This window comes from Erpetoichthys calabaricus, chromosome 3 (assembly GCF_900747795.2).
Source record: "Erpetoichthys calabaricus chromosome 3, fErpCal1.3, whole genome shotgun sequence".
In the NCBI taxonomy this organism is placed as follows: Eukaryota; Metazoa; Chordata; class Cladistia; order Polypteriformes; family Polypteridae; genus Erpetoichthys; species Erpetoichthys calabaricus.
Window position 1 is genome coordinate 49,217,791 of NC_041396.2, and position 20,207 is coordinate 49,237,997.

Genomic DNA, 20,207 nt, shown 5'->3' on the forward strand with positions numbered 1-20,207 from the left:
CAGGAACAACTAATTCAGCCACAATCTCTGCCTTTTGTTTTCTTTTTTCCATTCTGTCATGGTATGTAAAAAAACAAAATATTAAACAGGCGAACTTCTGTCTCGAGGTCCAAAACACCAGCATTACCAATTCTTCATCATTATTTTACAAATTGCACTTCCAGTTGAGCATTCATTGGTTGTCAACTCTCATACTCACAAAACACAACCTAAACTAAAGTATAAATCAAACCTGTATCATTTTATTGGGGGCGAGACATGGACTTGTTGGAGTTAGTCACTGGGTATGTCAGACTAGACAACTGAATTTCATGGGAGCACATTGATAACTGCCTCAGACTCTTTAAGGTTATGTAAGTGAAGGCTAAATTTGAAAGTCGCTGGAAAAGTTGTCTAATGTGACATGGCCTTTAGTATAATTTAAGGGCATTTCTCACTTAGTTTGTTTGGACTAGTTGTTTTGAACTTTGGAGTGATTTCCCCTGTAGTCTGCATTATTTAGACAGACACCAAACTCTTTTTCGTGCAGACCCTAGTTCCTGATGAATACACACATGTAAATGAAAACAAATAAGATGGAGAACTTCTGGTTCCCTTGTCATTTTCATCTCTTGCTAATAAAGAGCAGTTGAAAACAGTGAATGCAGTTGTTTAAGACAAGCTTATTTGATTCAGGATTAGAGTCTCTCTATCCCTCGCATAATCGGATAGCAGTTGGCCACATTAAAGAGGTATAAAATTTAGTGATGCATTGATTGAGACTTTTGAATCCAGTTTTGATCACCGGTATTTTTTTGGGAAAATTGTCCTGTCTGAATCTGATTTCCTATTTTATTCCGTGCCCATTCCAATGTTTTATACGAACAATTAATGCGCAGACAGTTAACATTAGGATTCTGTCAAGTTCAATTAAAATGCATATATAATATAAAGCCCCGAGTGTTGTAGATATTTAAAAGTGTAAGTTATATAAAAGATAAAATTACTTACATCCCACAAAACATACCTCATAATACATCCTGATTCCGTTCCTGCTCGCATTATACACAGCAGACTTTAAATGTAAGTTGCTACATTCAAAAGTACTCTGATGATACAGCTATTGTGGTATGTATAAGGAATGAGCAGGAAGGGGTATATAGTAATCTGATTGGAGCTTTCAGTGGCTGGAGCAATAAAAACTGCCTGGTTCTGAAGATAACAAAGACCAAGAAGATGATTGTGGATTTCCGCAAATGTAACCCCCCACCCCCCATCAGCCTGTTAACATTTGAGAGGAGGACATTGAGGTGGTACAGAGTTATAAATGCAGTATCTAGGTGTCCACCTTGATGACAGACTGGACTAGTCAATGAACACGAATGTCTTCTACAGGAATGTGCTGAGCAGGCTGTTTTTCCTCAGAAGACTCAGATCATTCAATGTATGCCATGTGTTGGGGAGGCAGTATGACATATAAGAACACAAAGAGGGTTCAGAAGTTGGTGAAGAAGGCTGGCTTGATACAGGCCATCCTTGTTGATAGCAGTCACCCTCTTCACAACCTTTTGACAGGTCAGAGAAGTAAACATAGCAGTCGTCGTCTCTCACTGTGCTGCAGAACAGAACACTTTAGAAGATCATTTGTTCCTAATGCTGTATGACTTTATAACTCTGTTGTCAACACAATTGATTCATGACCTGGTCACCACTCAACCTTCCAACACTGTAACAACTGACCATTTGTACTTTTTGCTATTTATTTATGTATGTATGTTTTGTTCTCCCTTCCTTTTTTAATAATTTGTAACAATTTTTTATTGATGTGCTTTCAGCTACTGGACACCTGAATTTCTCTGAGGGGATGAACAAAGTATCTATCTATCTATCTATCTATCCTATCTATCTGTCTGTCTGTCTGTCTGTCTGTCTGTCTGTCTGTCTGTCTAGTTTTGTAAAGAAAGCATGTCTGAAACAGTACATTAAATTTACATAAGTACACACATATATGCATCCTTTTATTAATTCGCTTTTGATTCCACTTGTATTTAGTATTGTACAGAAGCAAATTAAATTACATTTAACTATCAGGTTTTTTTAATAACATTGCTCAGAAAGTTTCCCTGCTTCTCATAATGTGCCACACTGTTAAAGACACACTTCTAAATAGTGCTGGGCGGCATACCGGATCATACCGAAAACCGTTTTTTATTTTTTTTATGATATGGATTTTTCTTATACCGCAACACCAGTTTAAATTGCCTAAACGACGTTCGGAACGTGGCGCAGCGGGAAACTGTTCAAGTGGGGACCTTTTTCACTGCTACACCGCTAAACACAGATTTGTTGCACGTGGGCTCTTTTTCACTGCTACACCACTAAATAGGTAAGGTGGTGTAGGTATTGCGCGGTGATAATGGACAGGGAACATTCCGAAACTGAAGCCGGCGATAAAGTTGAACATGATGACACAGAAGAACTTTTGCCGAGAAAAAGGAGTCGCGTCCGTTACCTGGAGATACTTTAGTTTTAAAAGGTCAGATGTGTAAATACTGTTTCTATACTACTGGATAATACTGCAAGCCAAGTTGTACTTGTTTTATTTGTTTTCAATACAGTGTAATGTACCTGGGTACTGTGTAATAGTGTGACGGCATGTTGACTTTATTCTCGACATTTCCACTTTAATCTTGACGCTTATGACGAGAATAAAGTCGACATGTTGACTTTATTCTCGACATTTCTACTTTATTCTCGCCGTTTATGTCAAGATTAAAGTCGACATGTTGACTTTATTCTCATAATTTGTCATTAAAGTGGAACATCGTAAACTAAACTTCATCGTAAAATGAATATTTAATTTACTAGATTTTCTCAAACCCCGTCATAAGTTATATAGTACATTAAATGCTTTGTGTTAAGTGTTCTCCGAGATTCTTAAACTGACTTCTTCTTGCACTAAGAGGAGGCGCCGGCTGCGATCGCTGCACAGAATACATTCACTTCATGATCTTCCTGCTCTCTGAACATTTAGAATGCTAAGATAAATACTTGATATAATTTTCATGGTGAAATGCATTAAAGCATGCATTAATCATATGGGGGCACAGCGGCGTGGAGGTTGCTCTGCTGCCTTGCAGCAAAGGTGTCTTGGGTATACCCTGCTTTGCTTTTGCATGTTTTTCTGGTGGGTTTACTCAGCGTGCTTCAGTTTCCTTTCAAAAATCCTTCATGTAGGATGTGGGGTTTTGTTATGCTATATTGACCCTGCTAGTGTATGTTTTGCTTCTATTCATCCTGCGATGTGCTGGTGACTCGTTCAGAGATGGGCGCAACTCTGAATGGATGGCATAATTAAACATGTATAATGAAGGTATTTTTAAAGTTCTGAACACTCCGTGGGCTAAGTTTATAACTAGTTTTAATTTCACAAAGACGTTTATCGTGTGGTGATTGGTTATGTGGTGAAAGAAAAAGGAAGGACAGGAACTGGGGTTTTGGTACATCAGATAGAGACAACATGTATGCAATAAAGATAGCCCACTCAGAAGAACATGCATTGAATTCTGTGTTCGTGTCTCCGACCACCAGATCACAAACCCAACATTTACACAATATTTAAGTTAAACCTGTGCGATAGCCATTCATACATCCAGTTTTTTGGAGCCTCGTCACACCTGCCATAAAGTTCTCTACACTGAACATACACCTGGGGACCCCTTACTGCGAGGGAGCAGCACTACCGCCTCACTACCGTGCATGTGTAATACCTGCTTTAATGCATTTCATCATGAAAATGATATCAAGTATTTATCTTAGCATTCTAAATTTTCAGAAAGCAGGAATATCATGAAGTGAATGGATTCTGTGCGGTGATTGCTGTCTCCTCTTAGTGCGGAGGAAGTCAGTTTAAGAAGCATAGTGATTAACAACTGGGTCGGGGAACACTTAACACAAAGCATTTAATGTACTGCATTAGCTTATGACGGGGTTTGACAAAATCTAGTAAATTAAACATTGATTTTAGGATGAAGTTTAGTTTACGACATTCTACTTTAATTATGAAGTAAACTATGAGAATAAAGTGGAAATGTCGACTTTAATCTCAACATAAACAGCGAGAGTAAAGTGGAAATGTCGACTTTAATCTCGACATAAACGGCGAGAATAAAGTGGAAATGTCGACTTTAATCTCGACATAAACGGCGAGAATAAAGTGGAAATGTTGACTTTATTCTCGACATATAGTTTGTTTTTTTTCTTCCCTGTGTTTCGTTTTTTTTTTCTTCACCGTGGCCCTAATACGATTCCGTAGGGCTATACCACAAATAGCATTATAAATGCAAGTTGCAGGTTTATTATTTATGCATATAGCTTAGCTTTAAGCAAGGTCCATATTAATGCAGTTTGCCTAAATGATGTTTCAGTTGGTAAAGATGTCATCACCAAGTTGCACTTGTTTTATTTTATTTTAATTTGGTGAGTTTTGGTGAATACTGTGTAATGCACCTGAGCTTGAAGTCTTGAAGTAATAGTGCAACTATCAGTAATAATGCTATTATTTATTTTATTGTTATTATTTATTAGTTTAAATATTATGCAGTTTAATGATGATAAAGTTGTTTAAAAAGTCACTTTAACGTGTCAGTGGACAGAGATTGTTAACATTAACAGAAAGTGTAGTTGGTTTACAAAAAATATTTACTATTTATTCCTTTTCTAAGACATATTCAGTGCAATACAACTTTTGACAAGCACTTCTGGATATTTTACTAAGTCTAAATGCCTCTTTGTATGGTTGAAAATATGTTGTCAAAATTATAGTTTAGGTTTTTGCAAAATTTGTTCAATAAAAAGGTTCTATATTTTGACTGCATATGTCATGCAATGTGATACCTTCTCCATTAGTGCCACCCCCTTGAAAACTATCACTTTATGGGGCAATGCAAACTTGTATTAATACTTGTGTGCACATTAAAATTTTTTTTTGTACAATGTACAATACTCTTGACAGTGGAATAGGTTATTCTTAGCCAGTAATTGCAGTGGAAAATGTGGTTAACATCCACTCATGCATGGGGAAAAAAATACCGTCGAATACCGTGAAACCGGGATAATTTAGAAAAATACCGTGATATAGAATTTTGGTCATACCGCCCACCCCTACTTCTAAATTTCTACAACAGTTACAAAGATCCATCAGCAAAGACATGGATAACAGGATAAAAATTCTCTCATTGACTTTTCACCTTGCTGTTCCGATCTTTCAAAACACATCCATAACATCATCACTGCACAAAACCTCTGATAAACAAGTTGGCCACAGCACATATCTTATCTTTATTTATTTATTTTATTTCTACAGTATTTATTTATTTTCTTGAGTGCAAGCTGCCCTATGTCTCCTGAGAGATGGATTTAAACCAAATTCTGGACACTTTCTGCACAAGTTTTCCCATAGTAGTCACATCTTAAACATTACTTTTAATTTTTAACATAACTGATGTTTACTGTAGGTTAAGGACAGACCACTTCATACTGGCCTAGTGAGAGTTATTGTGTGGATGTTTCCTGCAATTGAATGTCCAAAAGTATAGTTATGTACAGAAACTATTAAGAGAGTGGGTTATGGGGTTAGGATGGGGAGGTTGTTATTTTGGGAAGTGCAAAAACTCATCAAAAGGACACATTTTTTAGTTTCTTCCAAATACGGGAAAGTATTATTGCATACATTATGAGAGATGAAGGTTTACAAACATTAACTGACAGTACTTGGTGGGGATGTAATACTACGGATTGAGTACCAACCCACTTCAAGCACTGAGTGAGCCAGAAAGTTACTTGTGCATGTAGAAAAAATTTCCTTTAAATGAAAATCGGAGTAGTCAAGCTCAAAAATGAAAATGGGCTTGCATCAGAGCTCCAGATGTTCCTTCTTAAACTTAAAAAGACATTGTATTACCATTCAGTGGGGCTTGTATATGAGATGATGGAAGTATACAACTTAGGTAATGCTATGTCCAAAAAGAAATGTCTGCTTGCAGAGTATATTGGGCATCCAAATGATGAATTAAATCATGGAATCCCAGAAATTCTTTATTGAAAATGCTTGGCTATCTATAATAATGAACTCCATTGTTTTATTAGTAATACACTTTGATTTTTGTTTTCCTCTCTTGATCATATTTTGCTTCTTTTTAAAACGTGTTGTTATAGGTGTCTGAGATGGGGATTTGGTTCCGTAGGTATTTTTAATGCTTTCAATATATTGTCGAAAGTCGTGTGCTCGGCTGTGTGATGTACTCACCTGCAAGTTTCTAATCAAATTAGTTGTTCTAAACATGTTTTCTTTAAATTCATCTTGACTCATTTTTTCATTACATTCTTTACAGATAACAATCTTGTCAATTTTGGACACTTTAAAATTCTTCACAGCAGCAATTATTTTCTTCAGCAGTTTCCATTTTTTATGGAAAACTAGTACTGCACTTGCCCTCAAGCTTAATACAGTGGAACCTCGGTTCACGACCATAATTCATTCCAAAACTCTGGTCGTAAACCAATTTGGTCATGAACCGAAGCAATTTCCCCCATAGGATTGTATGTAAATACAATTAATCCATTCCAGACCATACGAACTGTATGTAAATATATATTTTTTTTAAGTTTTTAAGCTCAAGTGTAGTTAATTAAACCATAGAATGCACAGCGTAATAGTTAACTAAATGTAAGAACATTGAATAACACTGAGAAAGCCTTGAACAACAGAGAAAACTAACACTGCAATAGTTTGCGCTATAGCACTACCAACTGCTGGCTAAAAACACTTTTTTTTTTTAATGAGTTTTAAGCACAAGGAAAAAAATGAACATTTGAAAAAATCCGTAATTTAATAAACCACCAAGAAAAGTAACATTGCAACAATGCACGCTACGAACCGATCGCTGTAAACAGAAGTGAAAACAAAATCAAGCCCAGTGCATTCTTTAACTGCCTTCCTACCTTATGCGTCCAGCTGCCTGTGTGTGTGCGCTCTCTCGCTCTCTCTCTCTTGCTCGCTGCACAGGAAATGCACAGGGAGAAACTGAACATATACAAACCGAAAGGGAAACTGGCTTGTTCGTATACCAAGTGTGTGGTCGGCAAACGTTTTGGTCGTAAACCGATTTGTACGTGTACCGAGACGTTCGTGAACCGAGGTTTCACTGTATATGGTCTGTGTCACAAAACCGGCAGCCTGATTGGCCAGTTACAATTTGATTGACAATTTCACAGCAACAAGCAAAAATCTGCCAATTTCATATCTAAGGCTGATTGATTCATGCATCACTAAAAAAGTGCACCTGTATTCAGGTGAATCAAACCACATACACAGGTGGCAAGGAACAAATAGTAATGCTCTTTGTGATCTGTGATCAACCCCCACAATATTACACCAGAAGAGAGATGTGCTCATTCTTTGCTTATGATGTGAACACTGGAGGCATAATAACTGTGATACATAGTAAATGTTAATAAAACATTCTAAAATTAACATCATTAACAAATATTTAAAGGCCTTAATGTAGTAAATTTGTTATTTGAGATAAATAAAGGTTACATTCATATTATAGATGGCTGTATTGAGAAATTAAACTTGCCTGATATGTTTGCTGTATAAATGAAATTGAAGTGCTTCACTGTATGCCCACAGCAGAGCTTGCCATGTTCTGTATTGTTGCCTAAATGAAATTTATCCTTTCTGTAACTTGCAAATTAACGATAACAGTTCTGCTAACAGTCCTGTTTTTGGTAAACAAACAACATAATTATTACACTTGCAGCAGTGCATATGTGTATCTGTTGTGACTCTCCATTCTGAATTTTTTCTGGTAAATAATTTTCTTCCCAATAAAACAAGTCTATGATATGACCACTGAGATTTTAGTGTTACATTCTGGTCCCCATGAAAGTTTGCTGTGTGAGACCAAGTGTGTGAAATTGCCTTAAAAATACATTCTTTCTGTTTTCTGAGTGTTCGATGGCAGGGTTTCAGGGAGGTAAAGCCAGTTACAGTATGCAAGGTCCCACAGTTCACATTGCATGTCAGGATAGAAAGCAAACCATGAAGTCCAAGGAACTCTCTGTAGACCTCTGCAATAAAATTGATAGATAGATAGATAGATAGATAGATAGATAGATAGATAGATAGATAGATAGATAGATAGATAGATAGATAGATAGATAGATACTTTATTAATCCCAAGGGGAAATTCACAATTCAAAATTGTGGTGATGTATAGATCATGGCAAGGGTATAAAACCATTTCTACATCTCTGAGTGTTACCAGGAGCATAGTTGTCTCAATTATTGTGAAATGGAAAAAGTTTGCAGCCACAGGAATTCTTCCTAGAATTGGCCATCAAGCCAGACTATCCAACCGAGCAAGAAGGGTCTTGATCTGTGAGGTCCTCTGCAGTGTATAACTAGTTTATTTCAGAACATATTAGCAGCCTTAAAACTAGTAGAAAGGAACAACATGGAGGCACCAATCAAAACACATTCACTGCTTTCATGGTAAGTAGAATGTTAATGCATTTTACAAGGCACAATGTGCAGGTAGTGTTTGATCACACAAATCTGCATTTTAGTGTGCTTCTTCTTCATTTTGCAGTGAAGGACTTGGTAAGTTGAGTGCATTCCAAAACACATTAACTCCCTAGCAGCAACTGCAGAAATATCACATTAAAAATACAGTACTTGCACATATGGTTCACTGTTTTTAAATAACTTTTTTTTTCCTTTCAGGTGTAATTAAGGATAAATTATGCAAATTTGAGTGGGATGTTCTCTTTTCAATAAAGCTATCAGGGATTTTGATGGCAGCTAATGATGAGAAGAAGCAAGAACTTGAAGAAGAAGCAATGGGATTACCTTCAAATCTTGACTTTGGAAAAACTGTTAAGCAAAAGTCTGATTTGTCCAATTCTTCAAAGGTAGCACAGAGTAAATGTTCTTCAGAAATTGAACAAGGCAGTGTGCTTAAACCTTCAGATCAAATAAAGAATGGGCTTGAGGAATTCAGACCAGAGAATTTGGCAGGTGGTGAATGTGGTCAACATGAGGAAGCTAATACTAATACCGTCCTTGTTGAACTTTCAGAAGGCACCACTCCTTGTCACAAGACCAATGAATGCAAAAGTAACTGTAAGTTCAGAAACTTTTTGTTATGTTAATTTTAATTATAACTTAAAAAGAAATGCAGAGGCCTCAATTTCTACTTAAACCAAGTCAGTTTTATGAGAATGTATAGAGACTATCCCAGTAATGTCAAGCAAAAGACAGGAGCCAGGCTTGGGCAGAACACTAGTTTACCCTCTATATTAAAACTAGAGTACCCATAAGGAAATCCACATTGTCGTGATAAGGACATGTGTGATGACCAGAATTTAAGACTCAAGGAGGAGGCCTCAGTTGGTTTGATGATGTCTTTCTTAAGGAGCAGCTGAAACCCCTGTGCCACAAGATGAAGACTATTCCTTTGGTGTGGTTTAATCATAGGTTTTACTTCTTAGTTAAGTGCCAAGTGTTGGCCATATCCAGAGCTGCCCTTAAAGAGCTTTGAATAACCCTAAGGCAATGACTTGGAAATAATAAATATGGGCACCAGTTGAATTATATAACATAATCCCAAATGCATATCAAGTACTATGATGCAAGGTTCCTGTGGTCACACAGAAGGGTGTTGAAGACACAGTTGCATCTGCAAGACTGTTAGAAACAGTACCCCAATGACAGGAATTTGGTGTGTCATTGTAGCTGAGAAGGGATGCTGATAGTTTTTGAATAGGTGTATGCATAATGAAAGAAGAATGAAAAATATTCAGAACTGTGTAACATTTGGCTTCAGATGGATGGTGACTCTTCCTATTGGTGAACTCCCTAAAACCATATAATTTGTATTGTTAATTGTTTTATACCAGTAACAGCGCACTGCACGGTAACGTGCAGTGAATACACTTGAGTTGAACATTCATAGTTTTCATACTCTTTTTCTATACGTTTAGCATTCGTTTGCTCAGAGGTTGATGCGCTTGCTGAGCAGCTCTTCTGTTCTTCACCCTAGCGGCCTGCTTCTTCTCTTCTTTTATTGGCATCTTTCAGTGTTTGTGCTGCAATTACTTAGTACGTTTTCTTTAATTTTTTACTTAGCTGGCACTTAAGTCTTCAATCTGCCTCAAGAATGATTTAAGATATGAAGAGGTAGGGGAAGAGATGGCGAAGGTGGTAGGGAATGAGAACGGCGCCCGTACGTATGCGCTGCACGGCCACCCTGCTGGCCGCTGCCAAGAGTTGATTCTACAATAAAATAAAAGAAAAAGAAGAATAACCTTGGAGGTCAATCATCACCCTGAAAGTGAATAGTAGAGGTCACGTAGTATATGTGTACCAAATTTCAGGTCAATAGGTCAAATGGTTTGCGAGCTACAGATGAAAAAAAATCCTGGACAGACAAACAGACAGCCATGGTAGTGTATTATATAAGAAGACTTCCCTGTTGTTTTGAAAATGTCTCCTACTTCTTATGAAATACTTCATGACCCTCTAGCCCAAGGGTTCTTTATACAGATTCTAAAGCATCTGTAGATGCTGGCAGAGGGGTGTTAGGTGTCATTCTAGAAAAAGTCCTTTGTGTCAGAACAGGTTGCTGCAGTGCTTGATGCAATGTAGACTAGCTGCAGGTACAGATAATCCAGTTAAAACAATAAATGGTTGGTTTAATGGGCAACTGCAGCCATGTCCATTATATTGAAAGAATGAATGCAAAGCATCTCTTCCTTTAAGGTTGCATATGGTTCTGCATTTAAAAAAAAAAAAAAAAGTAACCTCACTTAGAGATATCACAATAACCGATATTTTAGTAGTAATTCGGTACAAAAGGTCTGAAAACAGCTTTTTTACAGTATTGGTAGTACCAAGGAAATCAGTACTACACTCATGAATGAATGCAAGTAGACAAATTACTTCAGAAAGCACAATTATACATGAGAGAAATGTGAGTGAAACTACATATAAAATGTCTCACAATGGTAATGCTATGGCGTCACATCAACACCTGTCAAAAAGAAAACCTGCAGAAGTCCTGTCTGTAAATGCTTTGTGTTTGTGCAAGAGAATTTAATAACACAAAAGTGAAATAATGTTACTGATCAAATGAGGTGCACACATTTAACTTGTATTGTCACACATTTGTAAGAGGAGATGAAAAGAAAACAAGATTAATCATTTTTAATAGTGCCCTGATAAATGAATAGAGACTTCACATTCGTTCTGTGATTGTAATGAACACTTCTACAAACGTCTGTCAGTCCAAGCAGTTGTCCAGTGTGCATGCAGTTCAATGTTCAGGATTGAGGAGGGGAATCTCGCATGCATCCACAGGTGCACATATAGGACTGTGGGATATGGGAGGGCTGGTAGTGCTAATAACAGTTGTAGCAAGTAAACATTGACACAAGATTTAACTACAGCAGTCTTAAGACAGTCTGGGAAGACCCCCGTATCTAATGACGAGTTTACTATGTCAAGAATACTATCAATTAGCACGCCCGATACTTCTTTGAAAAAACTTGTTGGTATTGGGTCAAGGACGCAGGTGGAGGATCTCAGTTGAGAAATTATTTTATGTAAATCAGGTAAATCTATCCTGGTGAAAGAGTTTAATTTGTTTATAATGGAGTACCGGGGTTTAAGTGGTTCAGTATTGGGGAGATGTACTATATTATTTCTAATATCATTAATTTTTTGATTGAAAAATACAGCAATAGCCTCAAAAGTTTCACTGGAAGTATTTTGGAGGCATTCCTTTGAGTTACCTGGATTTAGCAGACGATCAATCATAGAGAATAAGACTCTGGGATTACTAGCATTGTTATTTATAATTCTAGAGAAATAGTAGCACCTCTCAAGACGGACTGTCATTGTATTCTGTTATTTTAACCTTCGATATCTCATAGTGGATAGTTAGTTTAGTTTTTCTCCATTTACGCTCAGCTCTCCGGCATGTTCTCTTTAAATCAGACACTCTGGGTCTTCCATGGTATAACAATGCTAGAAGATTTTTTAACTGTCTTTTCAGGTGCAACCATGTCAGCAGCAGCTCTCACCTTAGTATTAAATTTTTCCACCTTACTATTTACATTATACTCGCTATTGTAGTTAGCACTATAAACGGACTGTTTGCTTAGAATATTTTTTTTTAACAATATGCTTCTCATGAATGTTTTCTATCAATATTTCTATATTAAATAGTAAAAGAAAATGGTCTGATAGACCAATATCAATTATCTTCTTTACATCAGCTTTTAGTCCTTTTGTAATTACTAAGTCTAACGTATGACCTGCTTTATGTGTAGGCTGACTAACGAGCTGTCTCAAATCAAAAGGTTTGAACCTCAAATCCAGGAGGTTCATGAATTCTTTTACTTTTGGGTCACACTGATTATCGATATGAAAGTTAAAGTTGCCGACTATTAGGAGTGTGTCATAGTTCGTAATTATAATTAACACCAAGTCTGAGAATTCTTCAAAGAAAGACGCATTAAATTTAGGAGGTCTATACACGGATAATACTAGAAAGTGAGAAACTCCATGAATAACAACGGCAAGATACTCAAAGGACTTGAATTTACCAAAACTGACATCTTTACACATTAACCAGCTCGAGTACATGTTTGCTAAACCGCCACCTTTCTTTCCCTGGCGATCCGCATGAGTAAAGCTGTAATTCAGAGGCGCAGATTCGATTAAAACAGCCGCACCATCTGAGCTAAGCCACGTTTCACTTAGTGCAATAAAATCAATTTTCCTATCACTAATAAGATCAATGATGAAAAACGTCTTGTTGGTTAATGCTCTAACATTTAATAAAGCCATATTTAATGTTTCGGAGGAGCAGAGCTGATTTTTATGTGTGTTATGAGTATTTGAAATAGAAATTAAGTTATTTTTATTAGCACCGCTCCATGCATATTTTTTATTTAATCTATAATCTGTTTTTATAGATTTCATACATTGTTCATCTAAAGGTGCAATTGTAATTAAATTATTCGTGTTTATGCCGCACTGCCAAGATTTTTTACATGCATTGAGATTAGTTATTAGAGTAGTAATGCAGTGTACTTTTTGCGGAAGACTTTGTTAAAGAATTATCCTGTCCTAGCAAAGCATTATGGAAAGGGTTAGGAGTAGAAATAGACAGTCGAGAGACGAATTACCTTAGCGATGTTTTCGGAGAGGACCCGGGCACCGAATCTATTTGGATGCAGACAATCCCACTTGAAGAAAAGTGGCCTCTCCCAGAAGAGGTCCCAGTTGTCTATGAACCCGATGTTTTGATTCTCGCAGAAGCCTTTCAGCCAGTTGTTTAATCCCAGCAGACACCTCTAGTATTCGTTTGATCTTCTAACGAGAGGTAGTGGACCCGAGATGAAGATTCTTGCAGAAGGGGTCCTCTCCTTCGTGGCTTTGATTAGTGCTGTGAAGTCAGCCTTGAGAATCTCTGACTGTCGGTGTCTCACGTCGTTTACCCCGGCGTGTATCACAATGGATCCCACTACCCTGTTCTTGTGCTTCTCATAGACTGTCGGCACACGTCTCATAACATCTCAGACATGAGCACCGGGAAAACAAGAAACAAAAGATTTCTGATTAGGGCATGCAATGTTTAGATTTCTTACGATTGAATTACCTATCACGATTACATCACCCGGGCTTGAAGGCAAACTGGGGGTGCGGAGAGGGTCGAACCAGTTCTGGGTCGAGATGCTCTTCTGTGCCGATGGAGGTGTTCTAGCCTTAAACCCCCGCCTGCATAGCTGAAACAAGCCGAGGTCTTCATTGGTGGTGTTGTCGCTGCAACGACGAGGCGCGGGGGTGAAGCTCATTTGGCCTTGGAGGTGAGTGGCACAACGTGGAGTCGATGTTACTGAAACCCGATGTGTTACGTCGATTTCAGATGATGGGGATAGTTTTCCCAGCAGTCAAGCCTTCAAATCCCTTAGGTACCTCCATCTGGACAGGAGTTTCTGGATCTGGTTGTTGAGAGCCTTAAGTTCTTTTATGACGATGCGATTCATCTCACTGTCGGCCATTGTCTGCTTCTGCTTCCGCTTCGTGCCCTAGGAAAGAATGAAAGAGAGAAGTTAGGAGATAGATATATGAATGTTTGTTTGTCATTTGGTAAATTATACATGTTTTCGGATTAAAACAAGGGGAGGAGGTCAAGGGAGGTCTGGGCTGTGTTGTTTTTTTTTTCCTCTTTTCTCTAACACTGTATATATTTTAACCTGCATCGCGTTTGGGAGATACGGGGATTTCTCTGTATTGTATATCTTGCTTTTTTAAGTATATGCATTTTTTTTATGTACTGAACCTTTAATCTGACCCCAACTTGTTTGTTTTTACCATCATTTAGGGAGTTTGAGTGGAGGGTGGGTCAAGAACAAAGGGGTAAATACGGTTTGGCATGGCCGAGTCCGGACTTCTCCTCAGCACAGCCGGAGTGCTGCTCAATTCTTATTTTTTTCACTCATGTGACAAAGACCTGAACTTCATAGAGAACTAGGATCAGCAAAGGAAAAAAAAACTTAGTGGAATCTTATCTTTTTGTAAAGGATACACACTGTATCCAAAACATCAGCATTTAATTCCCAACAGTCCTAGCTCCTCTTTTGCATCCTCTGGCTTCTACAGTTATACACAGCACTGATAATTGCACTCAGAGTAACAGCTATGATTTTTTGTTTTCTGTTTCTTTTCCTTGCTATCATAAGGTGAACAAATTGCAGACATCCTGCTCTAAAATGATGTGAAGTAACACAGCAACCAGCATCAGTCTGATAAACTTGTTTTTGTTCATCATGCTCATGTGGCACACATTCTGCTTCGTTACGTGTACACCAGCTTATTACATTTAGATCACTCTTAAAATTAATTTGAACAGCCAAAAAACTTAGATATGAGACAAAACTCATTACAGAGTCACTTTTAGCTGTATTGTGAATGTTGTCTTAATAGACTTACCCTTGTTAATATAAACATTTTTATTGTCCACTGCATTCAAAAAATTGTAAATGCAGGAAAACTCTAAATATGCAATCACCGAATCAATGCTCTGTTCTGTCTTTCTCAGTTACATATAATTGCCTCTCTTACCTCTGCATTTTCTCTGAAGCTGGAGCGCGTTTTAAGGTTTGGCACAAGCTCTCACTCTCTTGTCATTCTCAACTTTCTATTATTACAATGAATATTGTCCCACATTTAAATTTTTATCAGCTGTGTGCTACTTCTCATGCACCCAGCAAACACTGTCCCAAGGCAAATTCATTATTGCTTTCTAACCTCTTTTGAGATGGAAGAAGACCATCCCTTAAACATGTGTCTTGAATACAGTGCAGGTAAGATATGTTATGCTCACTTTAAATTCCATCACTGAGCATTCACCCTGCATCCTGTCTAGCTCAGGGTTTGTTTACCTCCCCTCCTTCAGTCTGGCTCCTTATTGACTATGATTTTGGCTACCCTTTTTTTTCTGTTTGTTTGATGTGCTGTCAAACTCTTTTAAATCAAAACTACCAAGGCTGTTTTTAGGGGTAGTGTCTTCTTATACTATTGATTACAATAATTTTTTTGCCCTTATTATGAAATGGCATATCTGTACTTCCATCTTTATGCTAGCCTGCCCTCTACAGCATGCCAAGCAATTTTGCTGCCTTGTAAAATTGGAGAGTCAGCCTTTTTGGTGATTTTTCTGACAATTTGGTCCCTAAATTTTTCCAGTCTCTCCTATCATCTTTTCATATTCCTAGCATGTCCTTGTTCCTTGCACTCTGATCAGTGCTTCTTTTATGTTACATGGATCTGCATCCTTTCTGACCCTCTTCTCTTGCTTCCTCTTTTTCTCCATTTTTCCTGCTTTTAGTCCCCAATGAAGCTAGTCTGTGTACTGTTTCTTACCATGTAAATCAACCTACATGTCTCTTCCCTTTATTCTCACACTTGTCTGGCGATCCTGCTTCCCTGCCTTCTCCTTTTTCCTGAAAAAACACTTTTATGAACTTCATATTTCACCCTATGTAAAATACTTCATAGTCTTTACCTTACTTCAATAACATTTTCTCATAGGTTGTTCCCATGATAAGCTTTGTCAGCTTTGTTCGCTTGGTTTGTAAGCCTCTCTTTCTGGTTACAGATACTGTAAGCCAATTTTTCTTTTGCATTTTGTCAGTATATATTATGCCTTTCTCCCAAACTGTTCTTCTGTAGGATCAATCGGTTCTTTTGCTCACCTCTTACAAACATGAATTACTGTGCCTCAGCACTCTAGCAGCAGTATTGCTTTTTGCTTCTTGATAGAAATCTCCAGAGCTTTTTTCATTTGACAACCGTTGACAGGGCTCACAAAATTTCAAAATCTCTGGTAGCCCTTTGGGCAGGTACTCTTCATATTTTGGTAGCCCGAAAAAAATTTAAATAGCCTTAATTAAAAAGGCAGTTTCTTAATGTAGAAAATTATAGTTGAAAAATCAATCAAAAACATGTATATTCCAAACATAAATAGCAACAAAACCAATCAACAAAATCAATAAATGACAATATGCATTAGGTTCTAACTGAATTGAAACTTGTATGAGCAATATAGTGAATTTAAATATGAATCAGTCTGTGTGAAATTGAGTTTGAGATCTCAACTGAAATCACAGGTGAGAGAATACCCTCGACACTGAGGGCACAGCTTCATCAGGTTCCATACATTAGTCTCCACTTCTGTGCTATTGGATCTTGTTGGGATGTTATGTTCCAGGTGTATTGAACCTTTTTCAGAATGCATCCCGAAACTAATTACCTTGTCAGTGTAAAACCATTTCAAATGAGTCCCTATTTATGGAGAGATGAATGAGTTCATTCAGTGTTTCAGACTGTGTGACAAGATAATCCATCTCTTCATCCCGATAATTTGCCAGTTCTTCTCTGGGGTGGGGAAGAGTGAAAGGGTCAAAAACTTTGAAACAAGATAGAGTCTTTTAAGACAGATTTTTAAATCTGCTGTCCATGTACTCTACTGTGTTGTCAATAATCTTTTGAAACTCTGCACCAAGAGTGTCTGTCTGTGCCCTTACTTCTTCAAGCAGGATGTTGGCTTTTTGTGAGCCGAGTTCCACAGAAGCACATGATACCATCGTCTTTCACTGTGAACTTTGCTTCCAAGGCTTTCTGGTATTCTTCTGGTTTTGTTCTCAGGATGAGTAAATGTGATGTGGTGCTCTCCACTAACATATTTGTTCACTTGATGTTTTAGTTGTCATACTGAGAATCAGTATTGCACTTGGATAAGATGGTAGTGTAGTCCAACATGAAATGTAGGAAATGAGCAAATTTCTTGATATTCACCTCCTCCTGCCATATTCTCCATATGTACAATGGTGGGAGTGAACTTTTTTCCCACAGCCTTTACACCTCATAGCCTGCTTGGCAGCCACCATGTTCTTTTCACTGAAAAGAGCCACTCTCTCAATAAGCAGTTCACTTATTTCACTCAGTTCTTAAAGATGGTTTTCAGTGTATCCTCAGACTTGACCAACTACTCACAGCCTTTTACTCTACCCAGTACTGCTAGTTCTAACTAGTGTGCAACACAGTTGATTGTTATGATGTGGGGTACCTGCTGTTTCAGTCTCACATCATCACTGTAGCTCTATCAAAATGTTCACACACTGCTGTCTCCTTCCATGTCTCTTCACTGATATCCATAGTGTCCAATGCCTCATCAATAGCTTCTAAAACACCTGAAGCATTTGTGCCGTGCACTGGATGACATTTGATCGTGTAAGTGGATATATCACAATTATCATTCACATATCTGACATGAAACAACACCTGTTCTATGATGCCAATATCTGTGCTGTCATCTACAAGAACGGAAAAGAATTTGGTTTTTTGTATTTCGTTTTCAGTCAGAACTATTGACATTTGTGCTATTGCTCCAATAAATTTTCTGCATGCATGATCATTGTGATAAGTAGAATGAAAATCTAGGCCGTTTGCTGCTTGAAGTTTGCGAAGGGTTTTAAATTTTGCAAATGTTAGTTCACTTTTGGCAACACAGTATGCTGTTCTGAAAAGTTTTGTCAGTACTTCATTATATGCTTTGTTTGGTTTTTAGTGTGTGCTCCGTCTCCCTCTCACCAACCCCAAGACAGGGCTTCTCCATTCCAGCACCTTCTGATCTCCATCCTGTCTGCACCTTCTGAAAGCACAGTACTCGGTTGCTGTCCATCTTCCTCTACATCTCCAGCCACATCATTACACTATGAATGTTTACAGTACTATGAATGTTTACAGTACTTCTTAAAAAAAAAAAAAAAAAAAATCGGAGAAATACTATAAAAAAACTATTTTTAAATCTATGTCTGAATTGTATTGTTTGTTTGTATACTGTTGCTCAGTATTTGCATATCATCAAGTTTTTACAATTGCTGTGGCCTTGGGTTTGTGAGGCAGTTCCAAATTGTTTAATGTTCCATGTCACCACTGTTGTCACCTTTCGTGTGTGTGTGTGTGTGTGTGTGTGTGTGTGTGTGTGTGTGTGTGTGTGTGTTTTAAGCTGAACTCCACTTCATTATTATGCTGTTGTTTCATCAACGCATGCCTGTGAAAGAACATGTAAGTGAGCATTAGAGAGTGCTGCATTATAAAGTACACACCAAAAATACTTTTTTGTATTATGTGACATGCAAATTGTATTGCTTATATGAAAAGTCAAGATAACTTTAATTAATTTGGTAATATCTGCATACTTTGTGGTTGGGCATTATTTACTTCAGCTCTAAAAGAATTCATATATTTTCTTTCTTGTCAATTTGCAGGTCATCTTGAAGAGAATCAACTTGAGCTTTCAAAAAATTGTACTCTGAGTGAAACTTCATTACCAACTACTCCATCCTCAACAGGAAAATCCAGATCCAGAAAAAATCCTGTACCTAAAAAACATCATAAATCCCCTGGGCCAACAGAAATCAAACCTGAGCAGAGTATAGAAAATGGTGAAATCCAAATGCCACCAGCCAAGGTTTATAAGAAGAGAGGGAGAAAGTCGAAAGCAGAGTTGTTGGCCTTGCAGCTTGAACAAGGCCTCTCTGTGACACCTGAGCCTGCTAAGAAACTTTTGGAAGGCCATAATTCTGCAAATGATGTGGCTGCTATTGAGCGGCCAAAAAGAAGAGCTGCCAAAGCGTAAGTTTTATAATTTATTGCATAAGCTATTTAGTATGTGAATTTTTTCTAATAAACTTTTAATGTGTATATCTTTTAAATAATTTTAGTAATTTTATTTACCTTGCTAATTTTTTCAACCTATACTAATCAATTGTGACACTGTCCTATAAGCCTGGAATCATTATAAAATGTCTAAGCTATAAAATAAGCTTAGATAGTTATACTTTTCTGTTCCAGCAGGATTATTCCCCTGTGCACAAAGCCAGGCCCATAAAGACCAAGTTTGACGAGTTTGGTGTGGAAGGAGCTTGAGTGGCTTGGACATAGTTCTGACCTCAACATTATTGAGCCGATTACAAGCCAGGTCTTCTCATCCAACATCAGTACCTGATTACAAATGCTCTTTTGTCTGCATGGGCACAAATTCCCACATATACTCCACTCCAAAATCTTGTGGAAAGCCTTCCCAGAACTCCATATTAATATCTTTGGTTTTGGAATGGGATGTCTAACAAGCTTATATTGGTGTGATGATTAGGTGTCCACTAACGTTTGACATATAATATATCTCCTCCTATGTATTATATTTTATTTCTTGTGCATATTGTGATATTTAATCCTAAACACACAATGCTGCCAGTAAGCCTGGAAAAAGTAAAAAAAAAATGCATATTAGGAAGTCTAGAACAAATGTGAACATAGACAAGTGATAAAGTTTCAGTGTTAGAAATCAAACTACTGTAGAGTATGTGTAATAAATTTAGAAGACTTTATTAATAAAGCTTGCAGGTAGAACTGATAGTTATCAGCACATGGCTGATCAAGCAAACATTCCTGAGAACATTTTTTGACTTCTTCAATTTTTAGGATAAAGATAATTTATTTTGCTGCTCCATGGAAAAAAAAGATATTATTGAGCATGAAGGCAACCAGACAGTATTCTCCCAATTTCAGTGCTAAAGTTGCAAAGAAA

The 20,207-nt window shown here is 37.4% G+C and overlaps 2 protein-coding genes across 3 annotated transcripts in view; one reads left to right on the forward strand and one right to left on the reverse strand.

The window, feature by feature from the left end:
• Positions 1–20,207, reverse strand: part of LOC114649283 (uncharacterized) — a 282,139-nt gene that overhangs the window by 81,708 nt on the left and 180,224 nt on the right. The window lies entirely within an intron of this gene.
• Positions 1–20,207, forward strand: part of gtf3c2 (general transcription factor IIIC, polypeptide 2, beta) — a 158,995-nt gene that overhangs the window by 6,988 nt on the left and 131,800 nt on the right. For both annotated transcript variants that reach the window (XM_028796786.2, XM_051925479.1), the window contains exons 2-3: positions 8,768–9,166; positions 18,886–19,252. In XM_028796786.2, coding sequence (XP_028652619.1) covers positions 8,839–9,166; positions 18,886–19,252 — 695 coding nt within the window. In that variant the 5' untranslated portion in view covers positions 8,768–8,838. The remainder of the gene's footprint in view (positions 1–8,767; positions 9,167–18,885; positions 19,253–20,207) is intronic.